This window comes from Grus americana, chromosome 5, assembly GCF_028858705.1.
Source record: "Grus americana isolate bGruAme1 chromosome 5, bGruAme1.mat, whole genome shotgun sequence".
NCBI classification, from domain to species: Eukaryota; Metazoa; Chordata; class Aves; order Gruiformes; family Gruidae; genus Grus; species Grus americana.
Genome location: NC_072856.1, coordinates 17,744,565 through 17,759,804, shown reverse-complemented (window position 1 = coordinate 17,759,804; position 15,240 = coordinate 17,744,565). Strand labels below are relative to the sequence as shown.

The 15,240-nt window shown below is 48.6% G+C and overlaps 1 protein-coding gene across 1 annotated transcript in view; it reads left to right on the top strand.

The window, feature by feature from the left end:
• CD81 (CD81 molecule) overlaps positions 1-13,478 on the top strand; it is a 37,370-nt gene extending 23,892 nt beyond the window's left edge. Inside the window, exons 3-8 of the mRNA XM_054826071.1 lie at positions 1,160-1,257; positions 4,228-4,302; positions 7,040-7,147; positions 8,061-8,162; positions 8,476-8,565; positions 9,267-13,478. Coding sequence (XP_054682046.1) covers positions 1,160-1,257; positions 4,228-4,302; positions 7,040-7,147; positions 8,061-8,162; positions 8,476-8,565; positions 9,267-9,329 — 536 coding nt within the window. The 3' untranslated portion in view covers positions 9,330-13,478. The remainder of the gene's footprint in view (positions 1-1,159; positions 1,258-4,227; positions 4,303-7,039; positions 7,148-8,060; positions 8,163-8,475; positions 8,566-9,266) is intronic.
• The last annotated feature ends 1,762 nt before the right edge of the window (positions 13,479-15,240 follow it).

The following is a 15,240-nucleotide window of genomic DNA, read 5'->3' as shown; positions in this document are numbered from 1 at the left end:
AAACATTTTGACTCTGAGCAAAAGAAAACATTTAATTGAAGGGATGTGTCTCCTGAGCACTAGCAAGATTCACTGTATTGCTGTTACCGCTGGGATGCCCCGTGTATGTTTGTTCTCATCCTGGTTTCTTTCTCCTCTTTCTCAGTTAAAAATGGTGACTGCAGTCTTGCCTCATTTGTAATTATTTCTTTGATTATTTTTTGCATGTGTCAAATTTCTTTTGAATGGAAGGTAGGATTCACTTACAAAGTAGTAGAACCACAATACTTGAGAGTATTAGTTAACCAAAAATGCACTAAATATACAGGATACACCAGGAGAAAGCTGTGGTTTTTCGGAAAAGGAAACTGAGCTCTAGCATTGGACTGAGTCATCACCATGGTCTCACCAATCTCGTGGTTGGTGAGACAATGGTGATTACTAGCAGGAGCAGACCTGAGCCTTGAGCTAAGCTCTTGTTTCCTGGATGAATAAACTTTCATTCCTCTGTTTTCTGAGCCCCCCTAATGCCTAGTTTCCAAGCTTTGAACTAGTTATGGAGTAAGTTGACTGTGCAAATTTAATAAGTTGAAGTAAAAAATGTCTTCCTCTCTGTAGAAAAACCTATAACAAACAAAAGCCAGATTATATTAAATGAGATGCTTAAGCAGTGCTTTTCCCTTAGTTTTGTGGCTCATCTGTCTTTGAAATGTTAGCCAGATAAATATTTTTATGATGTTTAATATAACTAAACCATATGTCTTATTGTTTATTTTAAAAGATATGCTAACTAATCATTTTCATCTCCTTTGCTTAAATATTTAAAACAGTATGTATGCCATGGGAACTCCCGTCCTGCAGCTTTGAGGACGCTGTAAAGCCTTTGCCCTGCCTGCTATGTCCTCTGCCTTTTACCACTCGAGCTCTCTGCTCTCATTTTGGGGGTGATGGGGTTTTTAAAGTTTTGGTGTTAGCAGCCTCAAACACTTTGAGATCTGACTTGCGTACGTCGTGTCGTTCTACTATGTCGGCAGCCACCTCTACTTGTATCTCCTAGGCCTTAATTATGCACATTGTAATTAGCTGCCATGGGGAGCCCGCACGTGCGGCCAGGTGCCACGATGCTGCCGTACAAAGCTCTGCAGTAACGTGCTTACCTCTCTCTCTCTTTCCCTCGCAGGAATCTACATCCTGATCGCGGTCGGAGCTGTCATGATGTTTGTGGGGTTCCTGGGATGCTACGGCGCTATTCAGGAGTCTCAGTGCCTTCTGGGAACGGTGAGAGGCACAAAGCTTTGGATGCCGCTTGGCACCGTGATGTCCCTGCCGGGCGGCACGCAGCTGTGCCTCCCTCGCTGGAGGCTTTTGCGGTGAACGGGGCTGGGAGGATGCGTGAGCACGGAGGTGGGAACTAGCTGACCTCTGCAAGGAGCAGGGCAGCACGGTTTGGCTGCGGGCATCTCTGCCCAGCCTGCTGGAGCGCCGGCTGAGCTGGCAGGCGTGCTGCAAGCTCCTGCTCCTGCCTGGCTGCAGGACAGAGGCTGAAGCCAGCAGCATAGCAGAAGAGGTGCGAACAGCAGGATTCTTGGAGATTCATTTTCTCTGTTAAATGTGAAATCCCCCCATGCTTTTATCCCCCCTGTGGTCTGGCTGTCTTACCAAGCACCCACTAAACCCTCTTTCTTACCTGATGTCCCCTACAGCTTCCCTTTCCACTCTGTTTCAAGGCTGCCTGTGGCGATTCCAGTTCTTTTAAGGGATCATCTACTATTTTTATCTGTTTGGACAAGGAAACAGCAAAGATTTCCCACAATATCTTAGTGAGGACGTCTAGGTACATCCTGGAAAATCCATTACTGAAGTGCTACAGGCGTCCTTGATGTGAGGCAGCAGTTCAGGATTCTTGGCACGGGATGAGCTTAATTGTATAAACTGTAGCGACACCAAAAGCCTTTGCCATGGGGGTAAGGGAAACCCATTTATTTAAAGCAAGTTCTCACATTTGGTTCAGCTTTAAACCTGATAAAAAAAAAAAGGGGGGTAAAACTTAAAAAAAAATAAAAAAAATTGGAGGGACCTTGCAGCACTTGGCTTCATTGGGCTGGAAGATTCTTGGTGGTGGTGTAGTGACCCATGGGTGTGGATTCAGCTGGGATGGAGGGAAATGGAGCTGCTTTCCCTTGCTCCTGCAGATGCTGCTTGTTTCCCAGTAAGAAGGGGGTGCTTCTCACCAGCTTTTATAAAGCAGTTCTGAACGTCGGTGGATGAGAGCTGCTGCAGGAGTTTGCAGGCATTATCACTGCTGCTGAGAATAGGAGGAGCTGGTGCACAAATCCGACAGGGGTTGTTGTAGCGAGGTCTGGCAGCTTTGGATTATTTTTTTTTTGTTAACACAAGCGATTACAGAACGTGAATTACCCCTCACTCCCTCTTGAAGTTGGAAAGAGGATTAGAAGGGCAGATGGTACAAGGTACCTGAGGCCTGACAGGGAAACCGGCTGCTTTGGCTGAAATTAGCAGCTCTAACTGCTGTGCACTGCCCATGTTTGCTCACACCTTGTGTTTGCTCACACCTTGCCTTGCCAAGAGAAAGTCGGAGACACTTTGTGATGACACTTTCTGCAGGCCAAGGTTCCCACCCGTGCTCCAAGGACATTTCCAGGCAGTGTCTTCAGGGTATTGCAGGGAAGCAGCCTCTCTCTCCTCTCCTGCAGCCAGCTGATGGTGTGACTATAGGCTTATTGCAGAAGGGGAAAGTACCAGGAAGCTCCACGCTATCAAAATCCTGTGCCAAAGGTGACACGGAAGCTGAGCAGCAAGATGCGAGGAAGGCAGGAGGGAGCTGCTCAGCATGGAGTGGGCTCTGCTCCCCGGGAAGGGGCTGGGGCACGTCTGACCGTTTGGCTGGGAACACCGCCGCGTTCCCAGAGCATCAAGCTGCATCTCTGGTGTTTTGCAGCCAGCTTGCAGAACTGAGTCTGCGGGAAGTTGTACCTTCATATCTGGGATAAATGAGCCATCCTTCGCTGGAGGGTAACCACCGCAAGAGTGAGCCCTAGTGCTTAACCAGAGAATTACAGTGGCATTGCGCCCACGATTTAGGGCGATGTGATTCCTTGGGGGGATGTGGGACCCAGTCCCCCAAAGATGTTCCTGGAGAATCAGGTGATAGATAGGTGTTTAAATAGGAGTTGGTTGTTCAGGGACTGGACAAGGGTGTTGGAAGTCCTTTCCTCCTGTCAGGTCAATAGTCCTGTTTCCATTTTGCTGATAACCCTTTGCTCTTGCACATGAGAGCCCGGTCATCGTATCATTCTGGAAACTCCCGTTTCCTCTGTTGTTGAAGAAAATGTCCTGAATCTGTCTGGAACAGAGACTGCCTGGGAGCCAGGGGCTATTGTCCCACTCCATACCATGACTTTTGTCTTCCCCTGACTGCATTCACCTCTTTTACTTCTTTACGCCCATGGCAACTCTCCCAGTTTGGGGCTTTTCCCAGGAGGAAGTCACTGAGGGTGGTGGTGTCACAGAGGTAACGTTGGCCGCGTGTGGAGCGTGCCTGTCCGTGCCTTCTCACTTGACTCTGATGTATGAGCTTTATGGCTTCCCATTCCCAGTCTAACAGTCCGACCATCAAAACGTGTTCCTGGGATCTGAACAAAAAGATGGAGGGAGGCTTTGTGGGGGTGGCAGGGGGAATGCTGGAATTGCATGAACAGGGTGGGACTGTGGGAAAACATCAGTGTGGGTATTTATGCAAAAAACTGCAGTAGCCTTGCAGGGCTGTGAATGCCAAGAGAGCTGGCCATAAATCACACCCTGACACCCCGCAGCTCCTCAGCAGCTGAAATGTGCTTTTAACCCTGCGCTGGCAATTCCCATCCTCGGAGCATCTGTGGCAGAGCAAGAAGCTTGTCTGGATGGTCCTGCAGGTTCCTGAAGAGGAACAATGTGTCTCGCAGTGCACAGGGCATCTTCCTCCCTGCCAGTCCCTGTGTGGGAAAGGCTCTGCTGATCCCCACTCAGCCGTCCCAGTGGGAAGTCTGGACGTGAGGTGGCATCCGATGAGTTATAGGAGAATGTGTTAGGGCTAAGCATGTGTAAGAGAGATAAAATGGTTTGAAGTCAATGCCTTGCTCTGATCTCCTCAGTCAGTAGAAGTGCTGCTCCACACCTCTACCCACCTAATTGCTGCTTTTGCTTGTAGCCAGATATGTTAAGCGTCCCTCTTTTGATTTGTCTTTGCAGTTCTTCACTTGCCTGGTGATCCTGTTTGCCTGTGAGGTTGCGGCTGGAATTTGGGGATTTGTCAACAAAGACCAAGTAAGATGACTCCAAAACTTGTGTTTGTGGTACTGGGTGGCTGGGGCAGAACCGCAGCAGATCCCAGCATGAGCTGTTTTGCTCGTAAGCTGCTCCCAGACTGAGTCACGGGGGCTTGGATTAGCGGTGTGATCCGGGCAGGTTGCCTAACTCTCATGGGCCTGGCTGATGAACTTTAAATGGGAGCACTTGATGGTAGCAGCTGCCCCTTACGGTATATAGTGCAATGTCTGGAATAAAAATAGCCCTGTCTCGCTTGGGTCTCCTCCTTGCTGCCACTCTGTCAGTTGCAGTGTGAGTTGATTTGTGGATGAAGTCATGAAGGGAAGCCATCTGCACATGCTGGGTGCTAAAGAGCAAAGAACAAACCCAGCTGCATGGCCCCGAAGGGAGGGAATGCTGTCCAGGAAGAGCCTGCGTCTGCGTTAATGGGGTTGCTTGACGCTTCCTGCTCTTTGCCGGTATCATATAACCCACTTGGGGCTGTTCATCTGCCCGGGCTGAGCTTGCTGCTGATCAATACGCTGTGCACGCATGAGAGGTAGAAGTCATGTGTCTGTCCCAGGCACCTGCTAGGGACTCCTCGGATGAGGTCCTCTGGCTGGAGGAGGTTAGATAAAGGGTAGGACTGAAAATTGCAGCTTTTCACCTTCCCTTTCTGCTCATCTTCACTTCAATATGGTCACGTGTGCTCTCACACACGCAGAGTTTGGTCTGAAAGAGCAAAACTATGAATGTATGGCAACCATGGCCATGCCGCAGCAAGCAGCGGGCTGGGCATTGATCACTTGGCCATCGAGGGTTTGGAGGAGAAGGGGACTGCTTGTGCTTGAAGCCAAGGTTAGACTCTCTGGCCGAGTAGGAAATGTGTTTACTAAGAGACATAAGCCAGCTGTGTAAGTAAGTGGTGGCCTGCTCAGCTTTCACATGCGTGTAGGCCACAGATGACCAGCTTGGCTGTGAATGGGAACACGCTTGCAGTCATTCACCGGAGAGAGCATGACTTCACCGGAATAAACTCTTCCGTGGCTAAACGTATTATTATGCAGGCAGGGTGCTGTTCCCTAGCAACTTTGGCAAGCTAATTAACCTTTGCAGAGGGGGTGTGCCTCCTGCAGATGTTAGTTCATGAATCCTGAAGAGTCCAAGATGTGCGACTGAACAGACACCAAAAAAAGTGAAGCCTAAGTAAGGAGGGACCCATGGCTGTCACTCTCCATGGACTTGGCCATCAGAGCATAAAGCATAAAGTTTTGGATTTGCAGCTCTTGCAATACAAGAGCAATGACCTCAGCCACTTGAAAATAATTTTGCAGTTTAAAATGAACAGTGGCAGCCTGTTGGCCTCGGCTGCTTTTGCAGCCTTGGTGATGAATGGGTTGTTTGGAAGTCCCCGCTCCTGAGGCAAGTGGCTTGCTTCTCCTCACCTCGGTCAGGGGTATCTCGGGAGGGAAGCGCTGAGTGATCCCAGCTGCCGAGAGCTGCTCCCAGTGGGGATTCTGTTCCTCCTGGGTTTGCAGCCCCTTGAGGGGACAGTCATCTCCTGTCATGTAGGCACAGGATGCTCTTCCATGAAGCTGGAGGCAGTCTCTCCTTCAGCCTGCCTTCTTGGAGATGCTTTAATACAGGATGGGGAGGCAAGAAGTAGGATTATTATTTTATCTTTTTTTCCATGTACCAGATTCAAATGGTTTGATCGGAGAACGTCGCCCTCCAAAGCAAACTTTTTTCAGCAGTGACAGAGAAATGCTGGGATAATTGAGGGAAATCATGCTGCTTCTTGCTGCAGTTTCTTTTTTCATGTGCTAATCCAGCCTGCACTGCCAAGAGCAGATGCTCTAGAAAGCATTTTCCCTGTCATACTTGCTCGTATTTTTTTTCTTTTGCTTCTCCTGCACGTGCTCCTTTCATCTGTCTCTCCCAAATTATTGGAGAGTGTTAGAGGAGAAACCACAAGGCCGGTTTCCCTGAAAACGAGGGGGTGTTTTTGTGTTCTGGAGCAGATGCCCATGGGTGGCTGCAGTTTACCAGCCCAGGTGGTAGGGTTAGAGTAAGGATGAGACTTCTCATATAACCATTTACAGGACTGGGGTGCCCAGCTCCACATAGGGACCCAGCAAGAGTTTGACATCCATCTAAAATCACTTAAGCTTCTTGGCCAAATGAGACACCATGTAATCTCTCCCAAATTCCCGCTATCCCCTCCGAGCCAGACAGTAAGCTGCAGTGCCTGTACCTACAGATGGCCTTGCTTGCCAACGCCACCTCCTCCTGACTTGGGCAGCGCGTCCTGCCTCTGCAGCTTTGGTGGGAAGCGTGTTGCCTGCTGGCTTTGCCTCTACATGGCGGGTGGTTCAGAACAAGCAGTTTCTGCATCCCTGAGTGCAACAGCAAATCTCAGATCTTGTGGTTCACCCTCCAGGCCTTGGCTGTCTTTGCCTGCTAGAGAGAGCTTGTGGAGCAGTTGGATAGTATTGGCTGGAATGGGCTGGCTGGTGGATGAGGTTCTTAGTATTTGCTGCTCTTAACACACTGCAGCTGGAGGGACTTGAGCCCTATGAAAGATAGGCCTTTTTTCATGCACCTGTGCAAATAATTGGGATCCAAATCTATTTAAATACTGCTCATCTACCTGTGAGTGTCATTAGAGGGAACCTGTCCCCTTCAGGCACATCTGCTGGGTGGGTTTCCTCCTTCTCCTCTGGCTGAAAGGGAGTTTTTCCTCTGTCTTTCCTAGATAGCCAAAGATGTGAAGCAGTTCTACGATCAAGCGTTTCAACAAGCGCTCATGGCAGAACCGGAGATGAACAATGGGAAGGCTGTAGTGAAGACCTTTCATGAAACGGTAAGATGTCAGCGGTCTTGCTGCACGCTCTGCGTAGGCTACATGCAGTTGGCCAAAGCCACCGGTGATGGGTAGGATCCTGCGTGCTGCGAATTGTACCCGCTTAACTTCTGTATGCGGTTTGTCAGTGGGTAAGTGGTGAGGAGCCACTGTTGCTGTGCATAAACTGCTCCTCCCTGCCAAGGCAGAGGAAACAATTTGAACTACAAGTCCTTGGGCAGTGAATGAAGGCAACATTGGATTTTTTTTTTTGATGCGTAGGAGTGAACTGGATCAAATGTATTCTCAGCACTGGGATTTTGCTGCCTGCTTTCCAAGTTCTATGTAGAAATCTCCTCTCCATAGGACTTTCTTGCAGCCAGAGGAAATGAGAATGTGGGAGAAAGGAGAATTAAAAATGGGGGTCAGGAAAATGAATGGGAAAAGCAGCATCTAAAGCAGATGATGCTACATGCAGGTCTTAGTCTGTCAAGTTTGCTGTTCTTATATGTCAAGAAACAGAGTTGCACCCTCTTTGATATTCTATCCTTCATGCTGTGCTGGGAAGTCTGGCCCAAGCTCTAATTAAGTTGCTTTTCATTTACCTCAGCACCCCTGATTAAGTAAAATTCAATGGAAGAAAAATGTTGCTCTGAGGAACCAGTCCCAATACTTCCTCTGCTCAGCAGGAAACAAAATCTCTGGATACCAATGCCAGACCTGTCCAGGATTATTGTAGGAAGAAGCTGCATTGCATGGAAAGAAAAAAATGTAATTTGGAGTGTTATTCCCCCTCCCTTGTTTCCCCCTCCAAGATGCCTTCTCAGTATTGGGTGGCTTCAAGGATGTTTAATGGTGGGGAGAGCATTGCATTAGTGTTTGGTGTCTGCTGATGCTGGTGTTTTGGTTTGTTTTTTTTCCTCTTCCCATGTAGCTGGACTGCTGTGGTCCTGATCATGCAATAGGAGTTATCACTCCCCTGTGGAGAGACGACCTCTGCCCAAAGAAGGACTCCATCCTGAAAAGCATTGTTGAGGTAGGCACGGCTGCTCTTCGCTCAGTGTGGCTCCTGCAAGGAAACGCTGGCTGCCAGGGAAATTTGGGGATTAGTTGGGAATTAGATAAAGGGTAGAGGTTTCATTTATTTGGGGATGGTGCAGAGGGATATCAGAGGTTCCTGTTGGTTCTTCCATTGCTGTTCCTGCTTGAGGGGGCTGGCAGGCACGGAGGGGTGAAGTCTGGTGGGAAGTCCTAGAGCCAGGAACACGAGTGGGACCAGGGAGAAGCAGACCTGCTTTTCTGGGTGAGGGGAAAGCAGGCTCTCTGACCGGCATGCTTCTCTGCTTCAGACCACGAACTGCCACAAAAAAATTGACGAGTTGTTCTCCGGGAAGCTGTACCTGATTGGCATCGCTGCCATCGTGGTCGCCGTGATCATGGTAAGTGTGACTGCACAGTGTCCTGCTGTTGTGGGATGAGAAAAGCCGCCTTGGGGTGCCCCTGTCCTGTTCCATCTGGGCTGGATCCATCCCTTTCCTCCGGACGCCCCTGCGGCTCAGTGTGTGGCGCCAGCCCTCTGCACCCCAGCTGCTCTGGGATGTTGCGAGACCGACGGCTTCATCGTCCCTCTGGGGAGTCAGGACGTTAGGGCAGGTGCCTGGCAAGCGTGGTAGAACAGGAGCACCTGCAACCCCATCCAGGGCAGAGGACTGTTGAGCCTCCTCACTGCCTCCAAAACTGCTCGTTTCTCAGGCCACTGTGTTTTGTCACTGGGGTCTGCAGTGGGAAAGGATTTGCTTTCTCTGCCTGGTGGGTTTGCTCCCTGGTGAGCAGTGGGCGGCATGGGCTGGTAACCCAGCGCCTGCACAAAGGCTGGGCTGTAATGCCAGAGGGATCTCGAAGCATTTGCTGCGTAGCTGGCAGCCTTGCAACGTACCACCACCGCTGCCAGCTAGAGAGGGGAGAACATCATCTTATCTCGAATTGGCCGACTCCTAACAAAACCAGCAGTGGAAAGAGAGCATCTCAGCCCTTATCTCTGGCACCAGAGCATGTACACAGAGTGGGGGACCTCGGGACAGGGGGAGCTCCCAGGTCGTATGGGTTGGCGCCTCACTGGTGCCCCTATGTCTCCCGACAGATCTTCGAAATGATCCTGAGCATGGTGCTGTGCTGTGGCATAAGGAACAGCTCCGTCTACTGAGCCGTGAGAGCCGGGGAGGGGAAGGGGGGAGCAGGGCGGATGGCGCTAGAGAGGACCCCAAGTGCCACCAAGCAACCAGGAGACATTTCAACAAAAGACAAAGAAAACTATGTATATAAATACTTCCAATATTACCATACAGTACTTACCATTTTTATTTTGAAGTACTTTTTTTTTTTTTAAATAAATAAAATTTTCCTGTATCCTTGTGGCTGCGTTAGTTACACATCAGTTTTGTGTGATGGGGAAAGCTGCTGTCGCAGGAGATCAAGTCCTTCCTCCCCCTTCCCCACCCCCTGTAACTCAGAAGTAACGTTGGTGGAAGATGTACAGAGGAGAAGGCTGCAGCCTGTTAGCAGAAAACTTTGCCTTGGTTTTTACTCTCTTTTTCAACACCGACTTTTTTTATATACGTAATTGGATGCTGAAGCAGGGTTTAGCGTTTTCGTTCATTCGTACTCATCTTTTCCTACCATCACCCCAAGTCCCTGGCGTTTCCAAGCTGTCTGTAGGGAAGCCTGGCTGACTGCCCGAAGCCTGGGAGAGAGGAGAGGAAACAGCCCCCGTCGCCTGGGTGTGATGTGTCCCGGGGGAGACGCCGGCGTGTTGTTCCTCTCTGACCTGTTTGCAGCGCTAGGTCAATCCTTAACAGAAGTCATGCTTAAATTTTTTTATTCTCTGAAGAGTGGGGACTCTCTTGTCTCTTTGTGGTTGTTTTTTTTTTTTTTCCTTGGGGCTATGACTTTATAAATTGACTCATTTCCATTGATTCGTTACATTAAAGGATCAGTGTCTGGGGCTGAATTTAGTCCCAGTTTTTCAAATGTAACAAACTGAAAATTAAGCAAATTTTTTAACCTCCTTCAATGTTTCTTTATAGACGTATGTTTTTGGGAGAGTCTCGTTCTGTACTAAGTTTCCACTGTTAAGCTAATGCTTGCATACAAATGACCTTGGAAAAAAGAAAAATTTTTAAAAAAAGTCCTTAATCTTAGAAATCCTGCATTTATGTATTGCAGGATGGCACTTGGGGGTTCCCAGCCATATGCATATGTGTTTAAAAATTTCATCTTTGCATTGCTCTCAATGAAATCTTTCTTATAGCATATTGTCGCACACTGTAACATTGCTGGGAAATTGTCATAACCTGATTTTGTAAAAAAAAAAAAAAAAAAAAAAGAAAGAAAAAAAAAGAAAAAGTTTATTTTCAAGACCTTACATTTCCAGTTACATCAACGGCAGGAGATCAGCTTATCAAAGCAAGGGAATTCAACATTTTAGATCGCACCAGTTGAAACACTTTCTTGTGACCTGGTAAGATTTGATTGCCAATTCGATGTATGTGGCTTCCATTGTATGCCACTTTGTTACCGTGTAGATAGAGGGGGAGAGTGACCCAGGAGCTATGTAATAAAATCAGAGTGTCTCTAAAAAGATGATCTATATGTATAGTTCTATAGATATATATTTTTAAGCAAAGCCTTTTCCTTAGCCGTACGGGCACTTGAGCTGGAAACGGTAGTATCTCTCAGCTCTTTGCCACCTCGAAGTAGGTAAGGGGAGGAGTTGAAACTAGTGATCACCTTCCCCACTTCAGGAATTATTTCCGTTTCTGAAAGTATTTTGCTCTCCCCCTTCGTTGGAACAAAGAGCTCCAGATTGGATAGGGAGGGAGACCTGCAATCATTTTAAACTATACCTTGTCCACTGCACGGGATAGGAAATTCCTGCACTGGGGCAAACTGATCCATTCAGAGGCTTTTCTCCCCTTCCACTCCCCCCTTTCCTCTTCCTGCCTTTTAGTATATAGGGCCTTTAAAAAGTATATAGGTAAATATATACATATATCTCAAGTTGTGCTGGGTAAGAGGAGGAAGTGCTTCAACAGAACTTCAGTTTGAGGGGTTGGACAAGAAAAGATTCAGCCTTAGAAATAGCCTTAAAGCAACACTGCCCTGAATGTCCACGTTGTGCACATTGAGAATGAGATGAAGTTTTGCAGTAGGTAAACCCTTCCCCTGCTCCCCAGTGTAGCTCCTTCAGGTCATCTACTCTGTTATGTGGCTATATGTATATGCATCAACCAAGCATGTGTGTTTACATATACGTGCATTGGAATCGTTAGCGTACAGAATGGATGTGTAACTTACCGCCTTTTTTGTTGACTGTTGATAAATGTGTATAAATATGCCATTAAGCATTTCAATTCTGTTTTCTTTCCTTATACTGTATTTTTGATATTGTTCAGTATTCAGTTGATGCTGTGTGTGTAGCTGGAGCTCTGTTTGAAGATGGACTGGGTCTCAGTGCAGGTCAGATGTGTCCTTGGACATTGTAGCTTTAGGGGTCTGGGTTGTCCCAGGCAGGAGCAATTGGGAGACAGTGGTACTCGGAGAGGGAGTCTGACAGCGGTGGGAGGAAGAAGAGCAGGATCTTTGCTCAGACCGTGTGCCGCACAGGCTGCAATTTGCTCTCTGGCTCATTTCAGAGGTGGCTTGTCACTGCGGGGAGCTCCGGCGGACCACCTCCTGTCCCTGCGGCTGCTGTGGGAAAGGTGCTGCAGGAGAGGAGCAGCCAGGGGCTGGAAGGTCGTGGGAGGGGGCAGAAGAAGTTTTGCAGGGAGAGGGTAATGCTTTCTTTAGAGTTACTAACCGGGAGTCCCCATGTTCGATGGCCACAGCAGGAGGGGTCAGCCCTGGGAGAAGAGGGACGGAGAGGAACCATCATGCTTAAGAATGATGAAGCAGCTGAGAAACCCTCACGGAAAAAACTACTCACTTAGGTCTCCTCTAGTCCAGCCTCCTGTGAAGCTGGACCTGAGTTAAAACAGAGGGGGAGCTGTGAAAGGCTGAGGGGACTCACCCTGTTGCAAGACTGGGCTCTTCTGCCAGTTGGTTGGTCCCAAAGCTGGCTGAGGTGAAGGGGAAAAACCCACTAGGTAGGACAGGACGCCTGCCCTGTCTCAGACCCGCTCCTGCATACCTGCACGTTTGTGCAACATGGGCCTGTCCTGCTCCCCTCCACACTCCCAAAAAACAAGCTAAGGATGAAATTGTGGGCTATAGATACAAACCCCTCCCTCTCCAGGGAAGCATCCTCCTGGAGCTCCTGACAACTGAGAAAACGGCTGTGAGCTGAAGCGGGAAGGCGGAGAGGGGGAGGCTGGTGGGGAAGAGGAGAGTCGTCTGTACAGGTCTAAATTCAAAGAGTGCATCAAAAGGTCAAACAGAGCTGCTGACAGCTTAACTGAATGCTTGGGATTTTTTCATACTGTGGAGCATGCCACAAAGCAGTGTGTTTAACTTCTTTCTGCCTTTTTTTTTTTTAAAGAAATGAAACAAAAAATGAATTTAATAAACATTTCTCATAGTGTGCATAGTGTGATGAACCGCTGCCATTTTACAACCAGTTAACCTTAACACCAGGACGCTTTGTGAACCAGGCTTCAACAGCATGGGGGTTTCCAGCTTCTGGGAGGGGGGACTGCAGGCAGGCTGGGGAGGCATCCAGAATGGTGCTGAGGGAAGGCAAAAATGTTGCTCGCCAGCAGCAGTGGCTGCTGCAGTTGTGTTCCCCCCCTCTCCCACCAAGGGACGGGGGGGCATAGCTGTGGGGGATTGCAAAATAAGGGGGTTGCAGTGGCAGTACCACGCACGCTCAAGGGGCTTCTCCTGAAGTGACCGAAAATGGCCCAAAATGCCCTCTGCTGCCATCCGGCTGGGGACTGGTCTGATTTTTGTGGATGGTCTGGTAATGCCACTGCTGCTGCTACTGCCTGCCCCTCCGCACCATCAGGGAGAGCCCGGCCGAGCATGAGGGGGGAGGCCAGCGCTGTGATCCCCAACTGCCTACCTTTCTCTGCCCTTTCTTGGACATCTCGCTGTGTTTGAAGCACGGATGTCCTGCGGTGGCCGCCAGCCATTGCCTGTGCCGGTACGGAGAGGGAGGGAATGCCGGGTGAGGGAGAGCGATGTTCAGCTCCTGCAAAGAAAGGCTAGCCCTGCTCCCAGCGGCTGTGCCCGTGCTACGAGATCATGCCCATCTGTTGTTCTGTCACTTGTTTACCTGAATGTTAATAGAGTCAGACATAATGACTTCTGGAAAGAAAAAAAGTTATATTCAAAAACAATAAAAAAGAAACAAAGCAAACCCCTTTGTTAGTGGATTTTTAATGATGTGTTGGCAGATCTTGTTTCTTTCCATCGCGTACAGATTTCTGCCACGTCTTCTGAGGGAACGGGGTTGTCTCATTCTTGTATTCAAGCAAAATTTCGGCTGCAAGGAATGCAGTCCTTAGCTGACCCTCTAGGTGGTTTCCCATGAATGTCATGCTCTTTGCTTCATGCCTTAAAACATTTGTGTTGTGGTGCTGTGTTGTTACTCCAGATGGGGATAACATTATTCCTCCTCTGGAGCTAGGATTAAGCTGATGTGAGTCACTGTCGGACTCAGGCTAGTGTTCAACTGGGGGAGAAACGATAGTGGAAAACAACTGGCAAAGCACAGCACATATTTGGCATCCAGGGCGTGTGTCTGGGGAGCTCAGCCTGGAAGCATAGCTGAGATCTTAAACCTTCCTTGGCAAAATGCAGTCCCCTCTGGACCTCAGGTCTGAGTATTAACACTGACGTGTTCGAAACAGATGAGTTGTACATGGTGCTTGAGCAGAGATGCTGAGAGAGGACAAGGCAAACCAGGCCCCTTTAAGGTGCTGTTAAGTGAAGACACAGGTTATTCTCGGAAAACAGCAGTCCTGCTGTGTAGGAGCATGTGAGGCCACACGGATAAACCACTGTGAGGGGAAGGGGTGGGTGGAACCCTTGCAGCCCACTTGTTCTCCTATTGCACCGACAACCCTGGCTTACGCATCTCTTAAACGTTTTTCTCCAGAGGTCTAAAGGACTTGGAAAATCACTGGAAACCTTACTGTGGACTTCCCATTTCTAGGAATATGACTGTGGAATCTTTTATGAACCAAGAATTTTCACATAATAAAAACACAAGCCTGAATTTTTCTAAGCGAGACCAAGTTGGAATTTTTTTCCAGTGGAATTCTCTTCCTCCCCCCTCCCAAACTTTTTTTTTTTTTTTTAAAATAACACTCTGGATTGTTTCTAATGAGAAGTTTTAGAGGTGTGTTTTGCTTTGGCGAGCTCTATTTTTAAGCCTGTTTTGGGCTGTTTGAGTTGTAAGTAGCAATGTGCCTAATTGTTTCCTACTAAGAGAGCTGTGACTAACAGGTATAAATTGCTTGTGTACATTCCCTAATAAGAGGTTGTCTAAGCTCTAACCAAGATCTGCAATATTCCCACAGGAAGGAAAAAAACCAGCCAGCTCTCCCATGCGAGGGGTGTTTACGGCAGAGGTTTCTGTAGAGGAAAGCACCTTCCCTCTACCTGCCAGCTCCACTTGCCAGGCTCAGCGATGAAGGATGCATTAGGCAGTGGCTGTGCTCACATTCCTGCTCTGAACCGCCATTTCCTTTGCTGGACACAGCAGCATGGCCCTTCCAGGGAGGGGAGAGGAGCGAGTTTAAGCTCCAGGGCAAGCTGCTGACAACAGAGGAGACTGTTCTGAAAAGAAATGTGATTTTAACAACCTCATTTACTGGCAGGGCCGCAGTAGGGCTGGGAAGCTGTGGCTGCGCCAGAGAGGAGGCGAGAGTGGAAATACAGCCCCCAGTGAAGGAACATCTGTCATCGGTGGGTGCCGAAGGGGAGAGGCAAACAATTAACTACCTGACCAGCTCTTAATTAAGTGATAAAGACACAGGCTAGAAACCCCAAATCGCATTGGTAGCAGCTCTGCAGTTGAACTAGAAGTGCGGTGTTAATGTGTATTTTTGTCTGACCACTCCTCTCAGCTTCAACCTGGGGTGCATCAGATTACCTTGCACAGGGCATAACCTAAG